The sequence below is a fragment of the Taudactylus pleione genome, unplaced genomic scaffold, assembly GCF_031769625.1.
Source record: "Taudactylus pleione unplaced genomic scaffold, aTauple2 ptg000471l, whole genome shotgun sequence".
Lineage (NCBI taxonomy): Eukaryota > Metazoa > Chordata > Amphibia > Anura > Myobatrachidae > Taudactylus > Taudactylus pleione.
Genome location: NW_028284873.1, coordinates 295875 through 312829, shown reverse-complemented (window position 1 = coordinate 312829; position 16955 = coordinate 295875). Strand labels below are relative to the sequence as shown.

General features: G+C 44.3%; 1 protein-coding gene across 1 annotated transcript in view; it reads right to left on the bottom strand.

The window, feature by feature from the left end:
- The window catches only part of MTHFD2L (methylenetetrahydrofolate dehydrogenase (NADP+ dependent) 2 like), a 277906-nt gene that overhangs the window by 227756 nt on the left and 33195 nt on the right, over window positions 1–16955 (bottom strand). The window contains exons 3-4 of the mRNA XM_088448876.1: window positions 7152–7348; window positions 4347–4469 (exon numbers count right to left, since the gene is read on the bottom strand). Coding sequence (XP_088305002.1) covers window positions 4347–4469; window positions 7152–7348 — 320 coding nt within the window. The remainder of the gene's footprint in view (window positions 1–4346; window positions 4470–7151; window positions 7349–16955) is intronic.

Sequence of the window (16955 nt, the reverse complement as noted above, 5' to 3'; positions counted from 1 at the left end):
TGGGGAGTACCTGGCTTTAAAAAAAAATATATATATATATATATCTCCCAGGGTGCCGCATACCCTGCTGCTATGCTTGCTGATTGGTCAGGTGTCAGTGATGCGGCAGAGAGGACTGGGAGAAGGCAGGACGACAGCAGACTGCTACCTTTCTCCCATCAGGTGGCTCATTACTCCATCCACAGATGGCAATTATTTTTTGAGAAATGAAACAGAAAGCTGAGCTTTCTGTTCTACTCTGAATCGCTCTCCCCATACAGTAGTATGCGAATCTGATATGCATCGCTGGAGAAATCAGAAACTTCTCTACATTATACCCCTTCCTGAATGCAATGAAACAGTGAAAGGCCTTCTTTTCTGAAGTGCTTTGTGAGACAGGGCTTTTCGCTGCTGCATGTATAGATCCCTAGGAGTGACTGTTCAATCATGATTACAGCTAAGAAACTGATACCAATGGCATCCTAGTATTCTTGGGAGAATCTTCGTTAGGGTCAGTGCACGGTTTCTGGGCACCCTGGGCAACAATGTAAGGCCGAAGGCTGACATTTAAGCATGAGGGACATTAAACCACAAGTGTTTTGAGTGTTGCCAGTTTAATAACGTGTTGGCTATTGCCCCTTTACGTTTAGCTGGTCTTATGCAACAAATGAATGTTCATGGGGAGGGATCTAGGGGTATTTAATGGAGTGATGTATGTAAATCTGTCTCTTTGTTCCAGTGTTTCCCTCTTTTTTGTCTGATGGTTGGATGTGGTTGCGGAAAAGAACGACACTTGGATTTAGTTTATGTTAATAGTTAGGCTTAGTGGGTGCGCTCTCATTGAAATGGAGTAAGGGGACAGCCAATTGTCCTGGGCGGGAAATGACTATACCACCTGGACCAGTGGTTGAAGGTAAAGGACAGTTGATCACCAATGCTTGGCTAGTGTGTGTGTTTGTTTGAGCTGTTTGGTTTTTATTGTCGTTTTTGTGCCGTCTCCATTATTAGTATTAACTTATAGTCTAAAATTTGACAAAATATTTAAACGCCAACAAAGTTCTCTGTGTCTTTATTTTTAAGTTACTTAACATTGTATTTAGGAAGGTTGTTATATTGTAACACGATAATACACATTAGTGAGTTTATTCATCCACTGCCGTTGCTCTATCCAGCTAATAATATGCCACGCAACAGTGTCCCAAATTCATAATATACTATATAGAGATGCCCCAACTAATATGCCACACAACAGAGCCCTAAAATTATAATGTAACTCATAGCACTGCCCTAATTCATAATTTGCCACACATGTGCCATAAATTCCTTTTATGCCATACAGATGTATGGGGATAATAATTATAATAATTATGCTATACATTAAGGCCTCCAATACATAAAACATGCCACACATTTGTACCCTCAATACATAATATGCCACAGATTTTTGCCACCAAAACATAATATGCCACATATTTGAGTTCCCAATATATATGCCACACAACTGTGCCCCAAATTTATTGTATGCCACATAGCCATGAATTATGCCAAGCAATGCCCCATTAAATATACCACACATGTGCCCCACATTCTTTATATGCTATACACCTGTGCCCCAATACATGATGCCACACATCCATTCCCCAATACATATTTATACCACACATTTGTGCCCCAGATGTGTATGTTAGCACCCAGCAGCCCCCACCCCACACACACTCACCCTGCCAGCACTCATTAACCCCCACACACGCTAACCCTTTCAGCACTCATTAATTCACACACTCACCCTGTTAACACTCATTAACCCACCCACACACACCCTGCCAGCACTCATTAACCTCCACACACACTAACCCTTTCAGCACTCATTAATTCACACAATCACCCTGCCAGGATTCATTAACCCACCCACACTCACCCTGCCAGCACTCTAACTCACACATACACATTGCCAGTGCTCATTAACCCATGCACACACTCATCCTGCCAATACTCATTAACTCACTTTTAAGTCACACACTCATTAACTCACTTTTAAGCCACACAAACACACACCATGCAAGTGCTCATTAACCCACACAAACACTCCCCTTGCCAGCACTCATTGACCCCTCCACACACACACATTCACCCTGCCAGCACTTATTAAACCCACACACACTCACCCTATCAGCACTCAATAAACCCACCCACACACTTACACTGCCTGCATTTACTAAACCCTCCACACATGTACTCTCTCCCTGCCAGGACTCATTAAAACATACAAGTCCCCCACCCCTACACACACACACACACACACACACTCACCCATTAATCATTTCTCCTCACCAAAAAATTCATAACATACCCTACCAGGCTCCATTCAGCAGCAGCTACTCGTACTGTCTAGTGGGCAGAGTTTCTTTTGTGAGTAACAGGCTGGTACCTGGAGGAAAGGAGAGGACTAGAGGAGAGGGAATGGGCGGCCACCACTACTGCTGCCACTACTGAACTAACAGGTGAGAGTTGGGGCCTGGGGAGTTCCTGTGTCAGCCTTGGTCATCAATCATCAGTAGTCCCGGCCATGACTGAAAGAGACATCCTATTTTTTCTTTGTGGACTCAGCTGCGCCCTCCAGTGACTCGTAGCCACATAAAGCTGCCTAATGGTAGCACCGGCCCTGATCTTAGTCTATTCTTGATGCAAACATTTTGCGTCTGTGGTGGCTATGATGATTCCACCTGGACATTGGGCCCGATTTAGACCCACTCGCTAGGAAGCGTTCGCAAGCAGACAGCCGATGTTTGCATTGTGCGCATGCGTACGCATCGCAGTGCGCATGCATGAACCAGTCCAAGCGATCAGGAAGCGTACGCTCGCCGCACATAGACTGCCCGGCTGAATGAGTGACAGGAGATTGTGGGTGGTGACAGGGTTTGGCAGCTAGAAACGGGGGATTGGAGGTGCAAATGAAGGCATGGCCGAGCGTCTTACCGCCGTTTCAGAGGCGTGCATAATTAAGAGGCAGCATCTTAGTACACTTGGATGAATTTTATACTGAAGTGCTCGCAGTGTTTGCGGTAGGGTATAGTCATCCTCAAGCACTGTGTATGCATCCGGTGGTACCGATTGGTTTCATACACTTCCTGGAGATGACGTGCGCAAGTGGGCGTCTTTAGACTGGCTGGTGGGCGTCTGCATACACAAAGCGATCGCACGGCAAGGCATAGTGGGCATGCTTATGCCTTGCCGTGCGATCCCTTGGCTTGCTGGGGGTGTGCCGGATTTTTGCATGCGCTGGGTGCGTGCGAACGCATCTAGCGAGCGGGTTTGAATTGGGCCCATTGTCTCATAGTAGATATTTTGTAGGTATGTCATTTTCTTGAAGTAGATGGCTGTGGTTTAAGAATTCCCTCCACCCAGCCAAAGATTGTTTCTGTCAGTTACACAATAAATGAAATACAACAGTTAATAACTGAGATAGAAAAGGACATAGAAATATGAGTTGCCAGAAAGCCAGGTAGCAGCATACAGTATCAGGCCATGACTACAAGTGTGAATAAAATCATGGTATGCCTAAAAAAGGAAATGATGTAAGTATAGTATTACCATTAGCTAGACCGCAGCTTGTAAATGGTGTATAGTTTGGAGCACCTCACTGTTCGAAGGAGATAGAAAAACTGTATAGGGGTTAGATATTATTATTGTTTACTAGTAAATGGACCCTGCATCTGCACATTGTCACGTAGGTCCACATGTGAATGGAATGCTAATGTGGCTATACGTACATCCTTCTGCGCTCACTGCCCCACTGCTTCCGTATGTATGAGCTGTTTGTATAATTTACTTTACAACAAACAACAACAAACCCACAGGAAATAGTTGGCATCTAGAATGCATACATGTGATGAGAGTAGCTCTTGCTATATGCCCACAATAAACCCCAACACAACCATATTCTCTTGTGAACATCTTGTTCACACCAAGAAATGCTAATTTAGCATTTGCATAAAAATGACTTAGCTCCTCGCGGCTCTGAATCACGCATACGTTCACACAGATGTATATACAACCACAGGGTGTATGCATAGTAAGCAAAAAATCACTAGATGTGGCTGCATACGAAGTTGTGTGTGACCCAGAATAAGCCCCACTGTGTCTGGCTTAGTTACTCTTTTGCTTTAATCAGTAACAAAAAGTATTTCAATAGGATTTTTTTCTACCATAACATTGCAGGATAGTCTTAAAGGACTATAATTCTGACTAGAATGGTTACCATTGTATTCATTTGTGAACAAATATAATAAAATATAAATGCTCCAATTAACTCAATATAGGATTTTGGAAAAATAACAATGTTTAGAATCAATATGTTATTTGCTTACCTGGCAAAGGTAATTGTACTAGCATGCCACTAACACTGGAGTCATTGCTTAACTTGCTTAAAACATCCAGCAATTCTTCCTGAGAAATACAACTGGGCCTAAGTATCACTTCACTGGAAATTCCTGAAACATAAAGAACAGTCTGGGAATTGCATACACTATACATTATGAAATGAACATACATTTAGGCATTTGGAGACAGTAAAAGTGTTATGCACCCTAGGACATTGCCTGTTATTTAGTGACTATACCCTAATGCAGACCTTGGGTCCCCCCCAGACCGGCAATATTTTAAAACTTCCACTGTGATATGCTGACAACAGGGTGAGGAGACGGCAGGCAATGCTGGTGAATCTAACACACTTTAACTGTTCAAGCAACATAGACACAGTATGTAGTAAACACAGCTCATGAATGAATAAACAGTCCACAATATATGTGCACTAAGCAGATACACTTAGGGGTAAATTTACTAAGATTTGTGTTTGGCCGAGATTGCAATCTCAGGTGAGTTTTGCCATTTTCACCAACTCACACATTTACTAAAGACAAACTCGGGAGAGATTTCTCTATTTACACTGAAAAACTCGGGTGAGATTGCAAACAGGATTAAATACACCATCGGCCAGTGAAAGTACTTTCACTGAAAATAGATTAAATAGAAGTTTAAAATAGGCCACTTCCTGATCTGTGAGTTTGGCAGAAATATACACAGATCAGTGTGTTTTGTGTATGTTTCTGCATGTAAACTATCTAAAGTGTTAATTTTTTTTAAAAATATGACGTAGGGCCTTCCCCAAAAAGCATAACCAGCCAGTCCTGGTTCTTAAAAATAGGGGGAAAAAAATTGTGTTAGGTTCCCCCTATTTGTAAAACAAGCACTGGGCTCAAATCTGGCCGGGGTGTAATGCCGCAGCCAGGGAACCATTTCACAGGGTCTCCCCGGCCAAAGCATTATCACCCCAAGCCAGTCAGCCCAAGCTGGGGGGATCTCAGGGGAGATGAGGACCCCCCCCAATAAAGGGGCCCACCCTCTCCGGAGCAGCCCAGGCTTATGGCCTGATTCAGAGCCGGACGCAATTAGCGCTCGCTCATCCTGAAAATAGGGGTGGCTATTCAAATGAACCGTTTGCTGTTTGCGGTCTGTTCACGCCTCTAGGTCTGAATGAGCGTACAAAACTTGCGGTAGTTTTTTGGGAAACTATGCCCCCTGGTCGCTCGCATCCTACGTCATGTCCGCTATTTATTAGATTAATCGAGTACATCGAACAGGGTATGAACTGCTCGCTATTCTTGTGGTTGGTTTTTGCTACCACAATTTTGCGAGCAGTTCTGGCTTAAAGAAAACCCAGTGACGTGGTCAATGACGCTGCTGTTTTAAATATGCACACCCATAAAACGCCCGTTTTGACCTTTAAGCACGCCTGCGATCGGATCTCCACTCCCCGTTTTCAAGCACCTTCCCCTGTTACCACCCACATACGCCTCTTTCTGTCAATCAAATTAGCAGGCATTCGCTATTTTGCGAGCACATGAATTTCGGCCGCACTGACTGGTTCGCGCATGCGTATAACGATCCGTACGCATGCGCAGTTGGGCAAACATCGCTCGGAGCGAACGAGCTGCCGCTTACGAGTGGCTCTGAATCAGGCCCTTAGGCGGAAGCCTGGGGCTCTTCCCCACACCTCTGGACGGTGGGCGCAGGAATAATAGTGTTTCTGACCTATATGTATTAAAACCACATGAAGATGTCTGTGATGGCAAAACAAACTTGATAGATGTTTGGGCTTTAGTAAAAGCCGGATAAGGGTTCCTGGGGGTCTGGCTCCATCCATTAAGCCCATTTTGGGTCTGCAGCCTGAGAACAGGCTAATTAGTACTTGCACCTATAAAAGGCTGATAAAGGTGTGTCAGTTTTTTTACTCAATGTCTCACTACCTGGGGAAAGAGGCAGCAGGCCTGTTAAGAGACATTGTGATTTAATGTCTGTGAGTACTGTGAATTTGCCTATGTTTGTGGTGGGCATTAGGTCATACCATTTATGAAAGAGGGAACCTCTGTGTTTAGTTAGAACCCAGACGGGTTAGGATTTTATTTTATGTTTATCTTTTGCTGCACAATAAACTAGCTTCTGCTAATTACACAGAAACCCTAGATTGGTGTACTGTTTCCTGGCTTCTGCTGTTTGTAAGTGCCCATATACCCCAGGAGAGGGCACCCTTAACTAACTTGATCCTATATATATATGCGTGTGTGTGACAAAGTTTTCTGGTTAGTTACTGTAGAGAGTTATTGATAAGAACTCAATGCTTCTCAGAATAAACTTTACTGTGTGGAGTTCCATGTTATTTGTATGGTGATTATCATTCAGACAGACTTTATTCTGCCCATTAAAGTTGTCACTTTAAGTAATTTTACTGTCTATGGGCCTAGCTTCTCTGCTACAGTGTGGGAAGGCAAAGCCAGAGGAGTCGTTGCAAGAAAGTAGGAAGATCCACTGAAACACATCTCTGCTGTAAGGTACCATCTATACCTAACTTATCTGTACCCACACTTCTATACATTTGGGGTACCACAACTGTTTTACACAAAATCATGTAGTTTGGTAAACTGACCAAAGTTTATAATAACCAATAAATCAACAATATCTAAATAATGTTGATTTATAATTTTCTCCAGTATGCCTCAATATTGAAGCACCAGTGGCTCTGGTGGTGCAATATAATGACTTAAAGCATATGTATATATTCCAACCATAAAGACACTTTTGATACAAACATCATCATTTGTTTTTACAGTCATTACCTACTGTGGTTGCAGCTTTGATCTTATTCTTTACATAGGTATGGCTTGCAGGGTTATCACCCACTAGTATCACACTAAGATGTGGCCTTTTGTTCCCAAGACACAACCAGGATTCCACATCCTTCTGGACCTCCCTCTGTATTTCTTTGGCAAGCTTAGTACCGGAGATAACATGGGCTTTGGATCTGCAAAATATCCTGCAATTGAAAAAGAGCAGTAATCAATATATGTACACACACATACATGATAAACAGATAGTGTGTACGTGTGTGTTGTACTTGTGTATTATTTACATATTATACATCCGTGGCTCTGTGGTGAAAATGTTTTGATGTTTGCAGTTGTGTTGATGTTTGCCATGAATGTGTGATGTCACCATGGCAGTTTTGAAACTAGAAGATCAAAGAGTACATTAATGGACCATAATAGTTTGCAAAACACAAGGGATACCATGCATTGTGTCAGTCAAGTAAACTGTGAAGTTTTCTCAGGTGAGTAGTAAAATTCATATTTGCCAATTCCACTAGAAAATACGGGGTCGGATAAGGTTTTTCAATTATTTTAAATGTACAAATTTTAATCTGTTATAATTAGAGAAGTGCGCGGACCCCCGGTTTTTGGTTTTGGTTTTAATTCCTCATCTTGTTTTGGTTTAGGTTTTGCCAAAACCACCATCCAGTGTTTTGGTTTGGGATATGGATTTAGAAAAAAAAAGACATTGATAACAGCAGCTAAAATCATGTTTTTGGGTCTGGTTTTGTTCCTACAGTATTAACCTCAATACCATTAATTTCTAGTCATTTCCAGTCAATTTTGACCACCTCACAGCTCAGAATATTGTTTTCAGTTTTCACCCATATTGGTCAAAGGCTGCAGCGTGCTGGCTGGCAAAACTAAGCGACAGAGCAGCGGCTCAAATACATGGTAGTTTAAAAATTAATATAGCACAGGAAACATAGTGGCACTGCAGTGGCAGACAGAATAGCAGTTTAATATAAACTATTTGATGCTATATAATTTTTCACTAATAAAGAACTAGATCAAAGGCCTGAGGCCAGCACAGGTGAATTGAGGTGGAGTACTATTTAGTGGAAGCCAGGTAAAAGCATTGATTGATTGATTAATTCTTCAGCCAGTCAACTGGCAGAGGAGAATGGTTGTCAGACAAGAAAGACAACTGAACCATTCTCCAACAAATCACATCCTGTTAAAAACATAATTCACGGCTCTGTCAAAACCTGCACCCTAGGCTTCATGTGTTACAAGAGAGTCTGGTAAAGAAAAAGTATACTTTTACATTAGTGAGACCAGTGATGATACTTTCTTCTTGTTAACAAAGAACTTAAAGATAAATGATGGCCTCACTCCAACTATAAGTAGTCCAAATAATACTTAATGTATTTCTCAATTTAAATACAATATATTTTTTGTCTTCTCATATACCTAGTAAATTAAAATATGCACAACATCAAGCAATCACAAAAGTAGATACTGCTGCTGCTGAAGGTGATACACCCACCCAGTGGGTTGTCAAAGTCATGTAATCTTTAGCTTGACCAGTACTGCTTGTCCACCTATCTGTGGTTAAGTGGGTACAATGGTATTTTCTAGGCCAAGTATTAGTAGGGTTTTTTTTAATATCCCAGAACAGGCGAGGAATTGCTGTTCTGGTAAAATGGAATGGAGATGGAATTTGTTAGTGGGGACACAGGACCTCAATTAACTGTCTAAAACCAGATACATGATGGCAAATATTGGACACAAATCTAGTGCTAGCATAGCCATGACTTCAGTGATCCACTGTGCAACTGGATGGCTGCTTTCATACTTGCTACTGTACCTCTTGCAAAGCATTGTTTTACAGTCAATTGTTGTTTGAAACTACTAGTCTTCTTAGTCCCCTTCTGGGATGAAGATTCATCCCCAGCAGCAGCTCTAGCATGCAAGATTTCTTCTGGGAAATCCTGGATAGGGAGGGGTGGTTGACAGTTCAACTGGGCAGGCAAATTTAAATGCCTGCCCAGTTGTGATGTCAGGCTCAACACATCAGGCATTTTTATTTACTCAGATATTTATTGAATTGTGATTTTTATATGAAATATAAAAATATATTATAGGTTTAATCTGGATGGAAGTTGTTATAATAAATCCTGTTCAGGAGATTTATTTACAATCTGAAAACTCCTGTTCGTAATTCAGGCTGCATCTAGAGGGAATTCAGCTAGCTCAGTAGAAGAGTTAAGCTGGGTGCACATTAGATGATGTGCAAATGATGCAATATCTTCAACGATTTTCCTTGAACTCCCGGACAAACGATATAGTGCACACTCACTGTGCAATCTAACAAACGATGGAACAATATATTGTTGGCTTTCCAAACACCTGATGACCATCTTAAAGATTTCAGCAAAATTCTAATAATGGAGGGGTCTTTCTAGAGGGGATAAAAAGGGGTGGCCATTTTAGCTCTTTGCAGTTCTGCTCTGTGACTAGTGAGGCTTGGTGTATACATGCTGAACACTGTAGATTGCATTACTGCTCTGCTTTGTTTTGCCTGGCTTAACAAAGTGCTTCTATACTTCGCTGTGATGTATCGTTATCGCTATCGACTGAGGACATAATTTGCTGAGGGTATGGTGTTAGCTGTGAAGGAGAGAGATGACAGTAGGAGAAGAGTCATGAGGTCCTTTTGGTCAAAGGAGTGACTGCAGCAGAGGGAGACTCGCTCTCACATGCCACTGCTGATGGAGATTCGGGAGAACAATCCCGACGATTACAGCAACTTCCAGTGCATGGATGATGCCACCTTCCAGGAGTTGCTGCGTCTGGTGACTCACTACATTTGGAGGCAGAATACTAAGCTGCGGAGAGGCCATCCTTGCTGAAGAGAGGCTGGTGGCTACTCTGAGGTACCTCGCTACTGGGAAGTCCCTGGCTGACCTCAAGTTTGGCTCCCTTATCTCCCCTCGAGGTTTGGGCCTCATCATCCCAGAGACCTGCAAAGCTTTCATTACTGTCCTGAAATAGCAGCACTTGAAGGTAAGATAAACAAACACCACACTTTATATCTTGTGAAAGATTTTCTTTTATTTTGCACCATAGTGTTATGCACATCAGCATGTAGAAAAAAATTCAGTTAATATTAAAATACAATATAAAATATATTACAGGCCAAAAACAATTTGGACTGCTATTACAAACGGTTTATTTTTTGGGGATCAATTGTCAACAAGTTTCGTCATGAACAGCAACCTTTGCGGTGAATGATATACAGTATGTTGCTCCAAACAAGCTCTTAACTGTCACGTGTTTGCAAAGTGATTGGTGGGAACAACATATATCATAGACCAAAAAATGTTGCTGTACATGATGAAACGTGTTGACAAATAAGTTCCATGAGGGTTCAGGGTAGAGTAACATACCAGTGTAAATTCCACTAGAAGTGGCAGACTGATAGGGTGATTAACCACAGATGGGGTGGGAATGCAGGTTCTTGTTTGTTGTGGTGGTTTAGTAATATGGGCCTTTGGTGTCAGACAACTGCCTATACCACGTACCACAAGCTCATACACCACCCATTCGAATTCCTCATGCTGGTCAGGTAACATATTCTGCATCCTGCAAGCAATATTAGATGCAAAAATGTCCCACTTATTGGGCAGTTTCTGCAGCGCTTGCTGTGCAGCAGACAGAAACTCCCGAGTCATCTAGAGGGTGTGACTTGGGTTTTGCCAGCAGCTTTCTTGGGATGGCTTTTTGGCTCGGGTTGCAGGGGTTGGTCAGCACTTGATTCTTCCGAATCAGCTATGATGCTGGCAGTATCTGAGGCCAATTCGACCGGGAGGTCAGGTGTTGCAGACTGTAAAAATATTAAACATATGTTTATGTTAAGTGCATGTATTTACCATTTTACTTTTTTTTTTTTAGTTCCTTACAACCGTGGAGGAATGGTAAAGTATTGCTGATGAATTTGAAAGGCCCTGGAATTTCCCTAACTGTGGTGGAGCTATTGATGGGAAACATGTTCGAATAACCCCACCTGCCAACAGTGGATTGTATTATTTTGACTACAAGGGATTCTTCAGCATTGTTATGATGGCCTTGGTAAATGCCGACTACGAATTCCTATTTGTGGATGTTGCTAAGAATGGTCATGCTTCGTATGGTGGGTCCTTTAAACAGACGGCTTTCTACGAGAAGCTCATGTCCAAAACCTTTAACTTGCCGTCTGTTGAGGAAACCAAGCACGGGCTGAATTTTGTGTTCGTGGCTGAGGAGGCCTTCGCACTACACAAGTACATTATGAAGCCGTATGCACAAAGGGGAGAGGCGTATCTACAATTACAGGTTTTCCAGGGCACTCTATATTGTGGAGAACACATTTGGCATCCTAAGTAATCGCTTCAGGATCTTCCACACAGCCATCAATCTCTGTGTGGACAAGATCATGACATGCTGTGTGCTCTATAATTTCTTGCATCGGAAAAACCGCCAGCATTGGCCTACAAACCCGCCTACACAAGATGACCCAGAGCACAGAAGAAGTGCTGTCTTCTGTGGCAGAAGGGGTGGTACCAACTGCCTCAATTCCGGGAGGAATATCTGACATACTTTAATGGTGCAGGGGCAGTGCCATGGCAGAAAAACAGCATTAAATAATAAATATGTTGGGCAATGTCTCTGAACTGTTGAACATTCAGCATGGTGTGTGTGCACTGTGTTTGCCGACTTCTTCTTCCCTCAGCCTTGGGTCCAGCGTGCTGATGGAAGGGCGCTGTAGGTCCTGTTTCAATGTAAATAACATCAGGTCATAGGGCCTGATTCAGACCTGGTCGCAAGCGCTGAGTGCTCGCAACCGGGTCAATGGTGGCCCACAGCACATGCGCACGACGGTCTCGCACCAAAGGGGGCAAGCTGTCGATGTTGAGTGACAGCTCGCCCCCTTTGGTGGGCGGCCCGGGGGGGTTGGCTGCCCAAATGGAGGCGTTCCCATGTGAACGCCTGCCATTTGGGGGCAGCCACACTGACATCACGAGTGATGTCAGTGGAGAGATTCCGGCTCTGTTAGAGCCGAAATCTCTCTGGGGTTTGCGGCCACGAGACCCTACCACAAGGGTCTCGTTGCAAGCCCGATGGTCAACCTGGCCGCTCGCTATAGCTTTGGGTGGTCACCCACATCTATGCGAGCGGCCAGGAGGCCGCAAAAAAAAAATGCCCTGATTCAGAGCGAGCGCTCTTTCAGAGCGTCCGGCTCTGAATCAGGGCCATAGTACCATAGGCTCGGGGTGTAGCGATCTTCTGTCCCTGCTCCTGAGGGCAAGGTGGCCTTCACTTTCTTATGCTCTTTCAGGAAGACTGTTCACATATTTTGTATTTCTTGCGTACCCAGTCCGCATCTGCTAATGTGCTTTGCTGAACTCTACAAACTCCTGTATGGTCACATTTTTCATGACTTTGTTAGAGTACTCCTTTGTTTACACCTTCCACAGGAACTCTTTTTTTTTTTTAACAGTAAAGCTCGATGGGGTCTATTTACTAAGCCTTGGATGGAGATAAAGTGAACGGAGATAAGGTACCAGCCAACCAGCTCCTAACTGCCATGTCACAGGCTGTGTTTGAAAAATGACAGTTAGGAGCTGGTTGGCTGGTACCTTATCTCCGTTCACTTTATCTCCATCCGAGGCTTAGTAAATAGACCCCATAGTCTGCAACAGTACTCATGTAGCAATAGGGGTGTATCCTACTTGCTGACTTTATAAATCTCCTCCCCGGGAAAAGCCCGGAGAGGAGATTCTGTTGAAAAGGCAGCGATTTGCAGGTCCACAAGTAGGGGGTGGGGCTAAATGACGTGTATTCGCATCATTTTAGCCCTGCCCCCTACTTGCAGATCCATAAAATCTCCCGATCCTGCCCACTTCACTAGGAAGTCGGGGACAGGGGGTGGTGAGCGTGGGGTGGTTGGGGGGGCACACAGAATTACCGCAGCTGTAGGGAGTGCTGCGCATGCGCTGCTTTTGCGGATGTAACAGAGCATGTGCAGCACTGCTTACAGCTGCGATGTTAGTGTAGATAGGGATAACTATCTATTTCCTGAAAAGCTGTCATCACAAAAATCACAGCTTTTCTAAATAGATAGTTATGGGGAGTAGGAATGAGGAATTCCTCTGGTAATTAATTAGGTAGAACTGCATGCGAGTTCTAAACCTAATTACCTCCAGAGAAATTTAATAGGCCCCATAGTCTGCAGCAGTACACATGTAGCAATAGGAGTGTATACAGAAAAATATTAGTAGCATCACATATAGTCTGCAGCAGTACACATGTAGCAATAGGGGTGTATACAGATTCAGATGATATTAGTAGCATCACCTTATTTGACCCGCTCACTAAGGCGCGATCGCTCGCTCTGAGCGATTTTCGCCCATCTGCGCATGCATATAATTCACAGTGCACGTGCGCAAGCCATTCGTTGCGATCTGATTTTTGAAGCTCGTAAGCCACTATCAGGTCACTGCTTTGAGTGACAGATAGTGCCGTTTGTGGGAGGTAACAGGGGAAGGTGCTTGTGAATGGGGGAGAGGATGTGCTAACGCAGGCGTGTCTGGCCGCCAAAAAGCCGTTTAAAAGGCATGCATAATTAGCAAAGTAACGCCATTGTACATGTCACCTGCATGTATTTCAGCCAGCGCTGATCGCTGTGCTTGCTGCAGGCTAAAGCAACCCCAAGGGCTGCGAGCTGCTCCTATGGCTCACGATGGTCCCAATTAATCATACATTACCCGGAGATGACGTGTGTTGCGAGAGGCAAGACACCTGCGAGCGCACAATTGGGCGTGAGACGGGGCTGCTGGGAGTTACAAACACTAATACCGCTTTTATACCTAAAATCTGGGTCTGACCCGGAGATTGGAACAGGGTTCCAATCCGGATCAGACCCGGAATTTAGCCGGTGCCAACCCAGGATATTCCCGAGTCGGCGCTGTTCACCCCAGTGCCAGGCATGTAAATGGACGCTTGGAGATGAAGTCAACTCCAAACGCCACTGAAGCCGGCCAATCAGCCAGGATAGCAGCGCGGTCCTGGTCATCGTTACCTGAATCGCGCCGTTTACACTGCAGGGTTTCACGACCCAGGAATCCAACCCTGTCCCCTTTTAAACCAAGGAGCTACTCGGGTTAACCTTGCAATAACCAGGTTTTAGCTATGGTGAAAAAGGGGTATTACAACATACAGTAGTTGCCAAGTCTGCTAATAACAAGCAGAATTGGGCTTCTTTTTTTCTCCAAGTTGTTTGGTGAGGGAAATGAGATGGGTAACAAGGATGGGGAGGTAAAATATATAGGTTTGTGAAGAAAGGGGGAGTAAAGGAAGTTAGGCAGGTATAGAGTGAAGACAAAGACACCCCATAAATTGGGCTTTTTTATTGGCCTTTTTTTGATGGGTTTGGGCTTGTTTTGGGCTTATATTTTACGTGTTGGTTGCTTGTTTTTAATTTCAGAGTTGGCAACAGTGCTAGTAACAAACACTCACACAGACCCAGTTTCCGACGAAGGATGCAGCGCTAGCGAAGGGACGTAATTAAGGACTAATTAAGCCAACTGGAAACTTCCAATTGCTTAATTAGTCCTAATTCTGCCAGGGTCCCAGAGCAAGCCCCACTGATTTTTCCTAAAAATTAAGATTTTAGAAAAAAATCAAACTTGCTCTGGAGGTGCAAGGAAAAAAAGTTCCCAGCACTCAAAAAAGAAAAAAACCTGCACCTACTCTAATTGAATAGCAAAAATTCTGCACCTGAGGACAGACCAGCTGGCAGCAGGTAAGTACAGTATGTGTAAGTGAGGTAGGTAGGTGTGTAATAGAGTTTTACTTTCGAAGGTGTGTGTGTACTGTGTTTTTTAACTATTTCATTTACAGTGGAGGTATGGGTGCTGGCCACCTGCTGGCACTTGTATTTCGGCAGGCATGCTGGCACCTGTAGTTCCACTGTAAATTGCAATAGTTTTTAACTATATACAACATTATCCCCCCCTTACCCACCACTCCAGGGGTGCAGTGAAGATCCTGGGGCTTCTGCCTAAGCCTGGGGTTTTGGGAGAAGGGGGACCCCTTCTTGGGGGGTTCTCCACCTCCCCTGAGATCTCCGACTTGGGCTGGCCGGCTTGGGGTGAGAATGTTTTATCCATGGAGCCCTAGTGAAAGGGTCTCCTGGCTGTGGCATTACACTCCGGTTGGTTTGAGTCTGGTGTTGGTTTTAAATATAGTGGGAACCCTATGCATTTTTTCCCCCATATTTAAAACCAGGACTGTCCCTGCAGCCAGGTGCTGGTTCCAAAATGACGGTGGAACGCTATACCTTTTTTCCCCCATCATTTTAGGAACTAGGATGGCTGAGCAATCCGGGGCTGATTATTAAAAAAATAAAAAATATTTTCCTGGTCTCGAACCCTCGGGACAAGCACTGTAGCAAGGCGATCACCTAACCTCTGGCCCACACGCCATCCATATCAAGAGCTGCACCTGTTGTGTATGTGATGTGATGTCTGCGAATTACAGCAGGCAATGTGTACTATGAGCCTCCATATGCCACAGCATAGTGCGCCTGGAGTAAGGAGTGGCTCCACTGGGCATGCACCCATTGCAACCCCCAAAACTGGCAGCCACCACAGCGCTAAAGTGCCGCATTTATGTGGATTAAAACCCCACTTTCAAACAGCTCACTGCTAGTTTCTAGTCATGAAATGACTATAGTGTTTAAGTCTGGGACAGCGCCGACAGTGCCGCAAATGTGCGTCTTAAAACGCACCTCTGTTTTCTGCACCACTGTATTCTGCAGTTCCACAGCGATTCATAGCGGCACATTAGTTGTCCTAGTAGATGGTGGATGGTTTACTTGGCAATGGTCACCATTCCTCAGAACACAAGGGCAGACCTTGAGCTGACTGCTGATATATGGCTAACAGAGCGTCCTTTATTATGGTAATGAAAGGCTCTTGCTTGCTCTGGGTAAAGGGACCTGATGCACTGTGTGTGACTCCTGACCTACTGGACATGCAAAGTGCTATGAGCCTCCATATGCCACAGAATAGCACAACTAGCAGGGTGCTACATGGCTATGGAGCGGCTCCACTGGGCATGCGCCGTAGAAACCATGTGCAGGCCCCGGAGTTTGTAATCCAGGGAACACTGTGACTCATACCCCACTACTAGTTTCTAAAACATGCATTCTTTACAGTATATAAGTCTGGGACAGTGCCGCAAGTGTGCGCTTTAAAACGCACAATCAGTTTGTAATATACCGACACATTCATAGCGGCACATTAATTGTCCTAGCAGATGGGGGATGGTGTCCTTGGCAATGGTCACCATTCCTCGCCTTTTCAGGACACAAGGGCAGACCTTGAGCTGACTGCTTATATGGCTAACAGAGTATCCTTTATTATGGTAATGAAAGGCTCTTGCTTTGTGGGAAGGGACCTGATGCACTGTGTGTGACTACTGACCTACTGAGCATGCGTAGTACTATGATCCTCCATACACCACAGCATAGCGTGACTGGCGTATGGAGCGGCTCCACTGGGCATGCACCAGAGATCCCATTGAACCCCCCCAGAGCTGGCAGCCACCACCGCGCCGACGTGCCGACAGTGCCGCAAGTGTGCGTCCTAAAATGCACTGTCAGTTTGTAATTGAGAGACCCCACTTTCAAATGGCCCACTACTAGTTTCTAAAGTCAAGAAATCATTATAGTGTCCAAGTCTGGGACAGCGCCGACTGTGCCGACATTGACTTCAACTGCACAGTCAG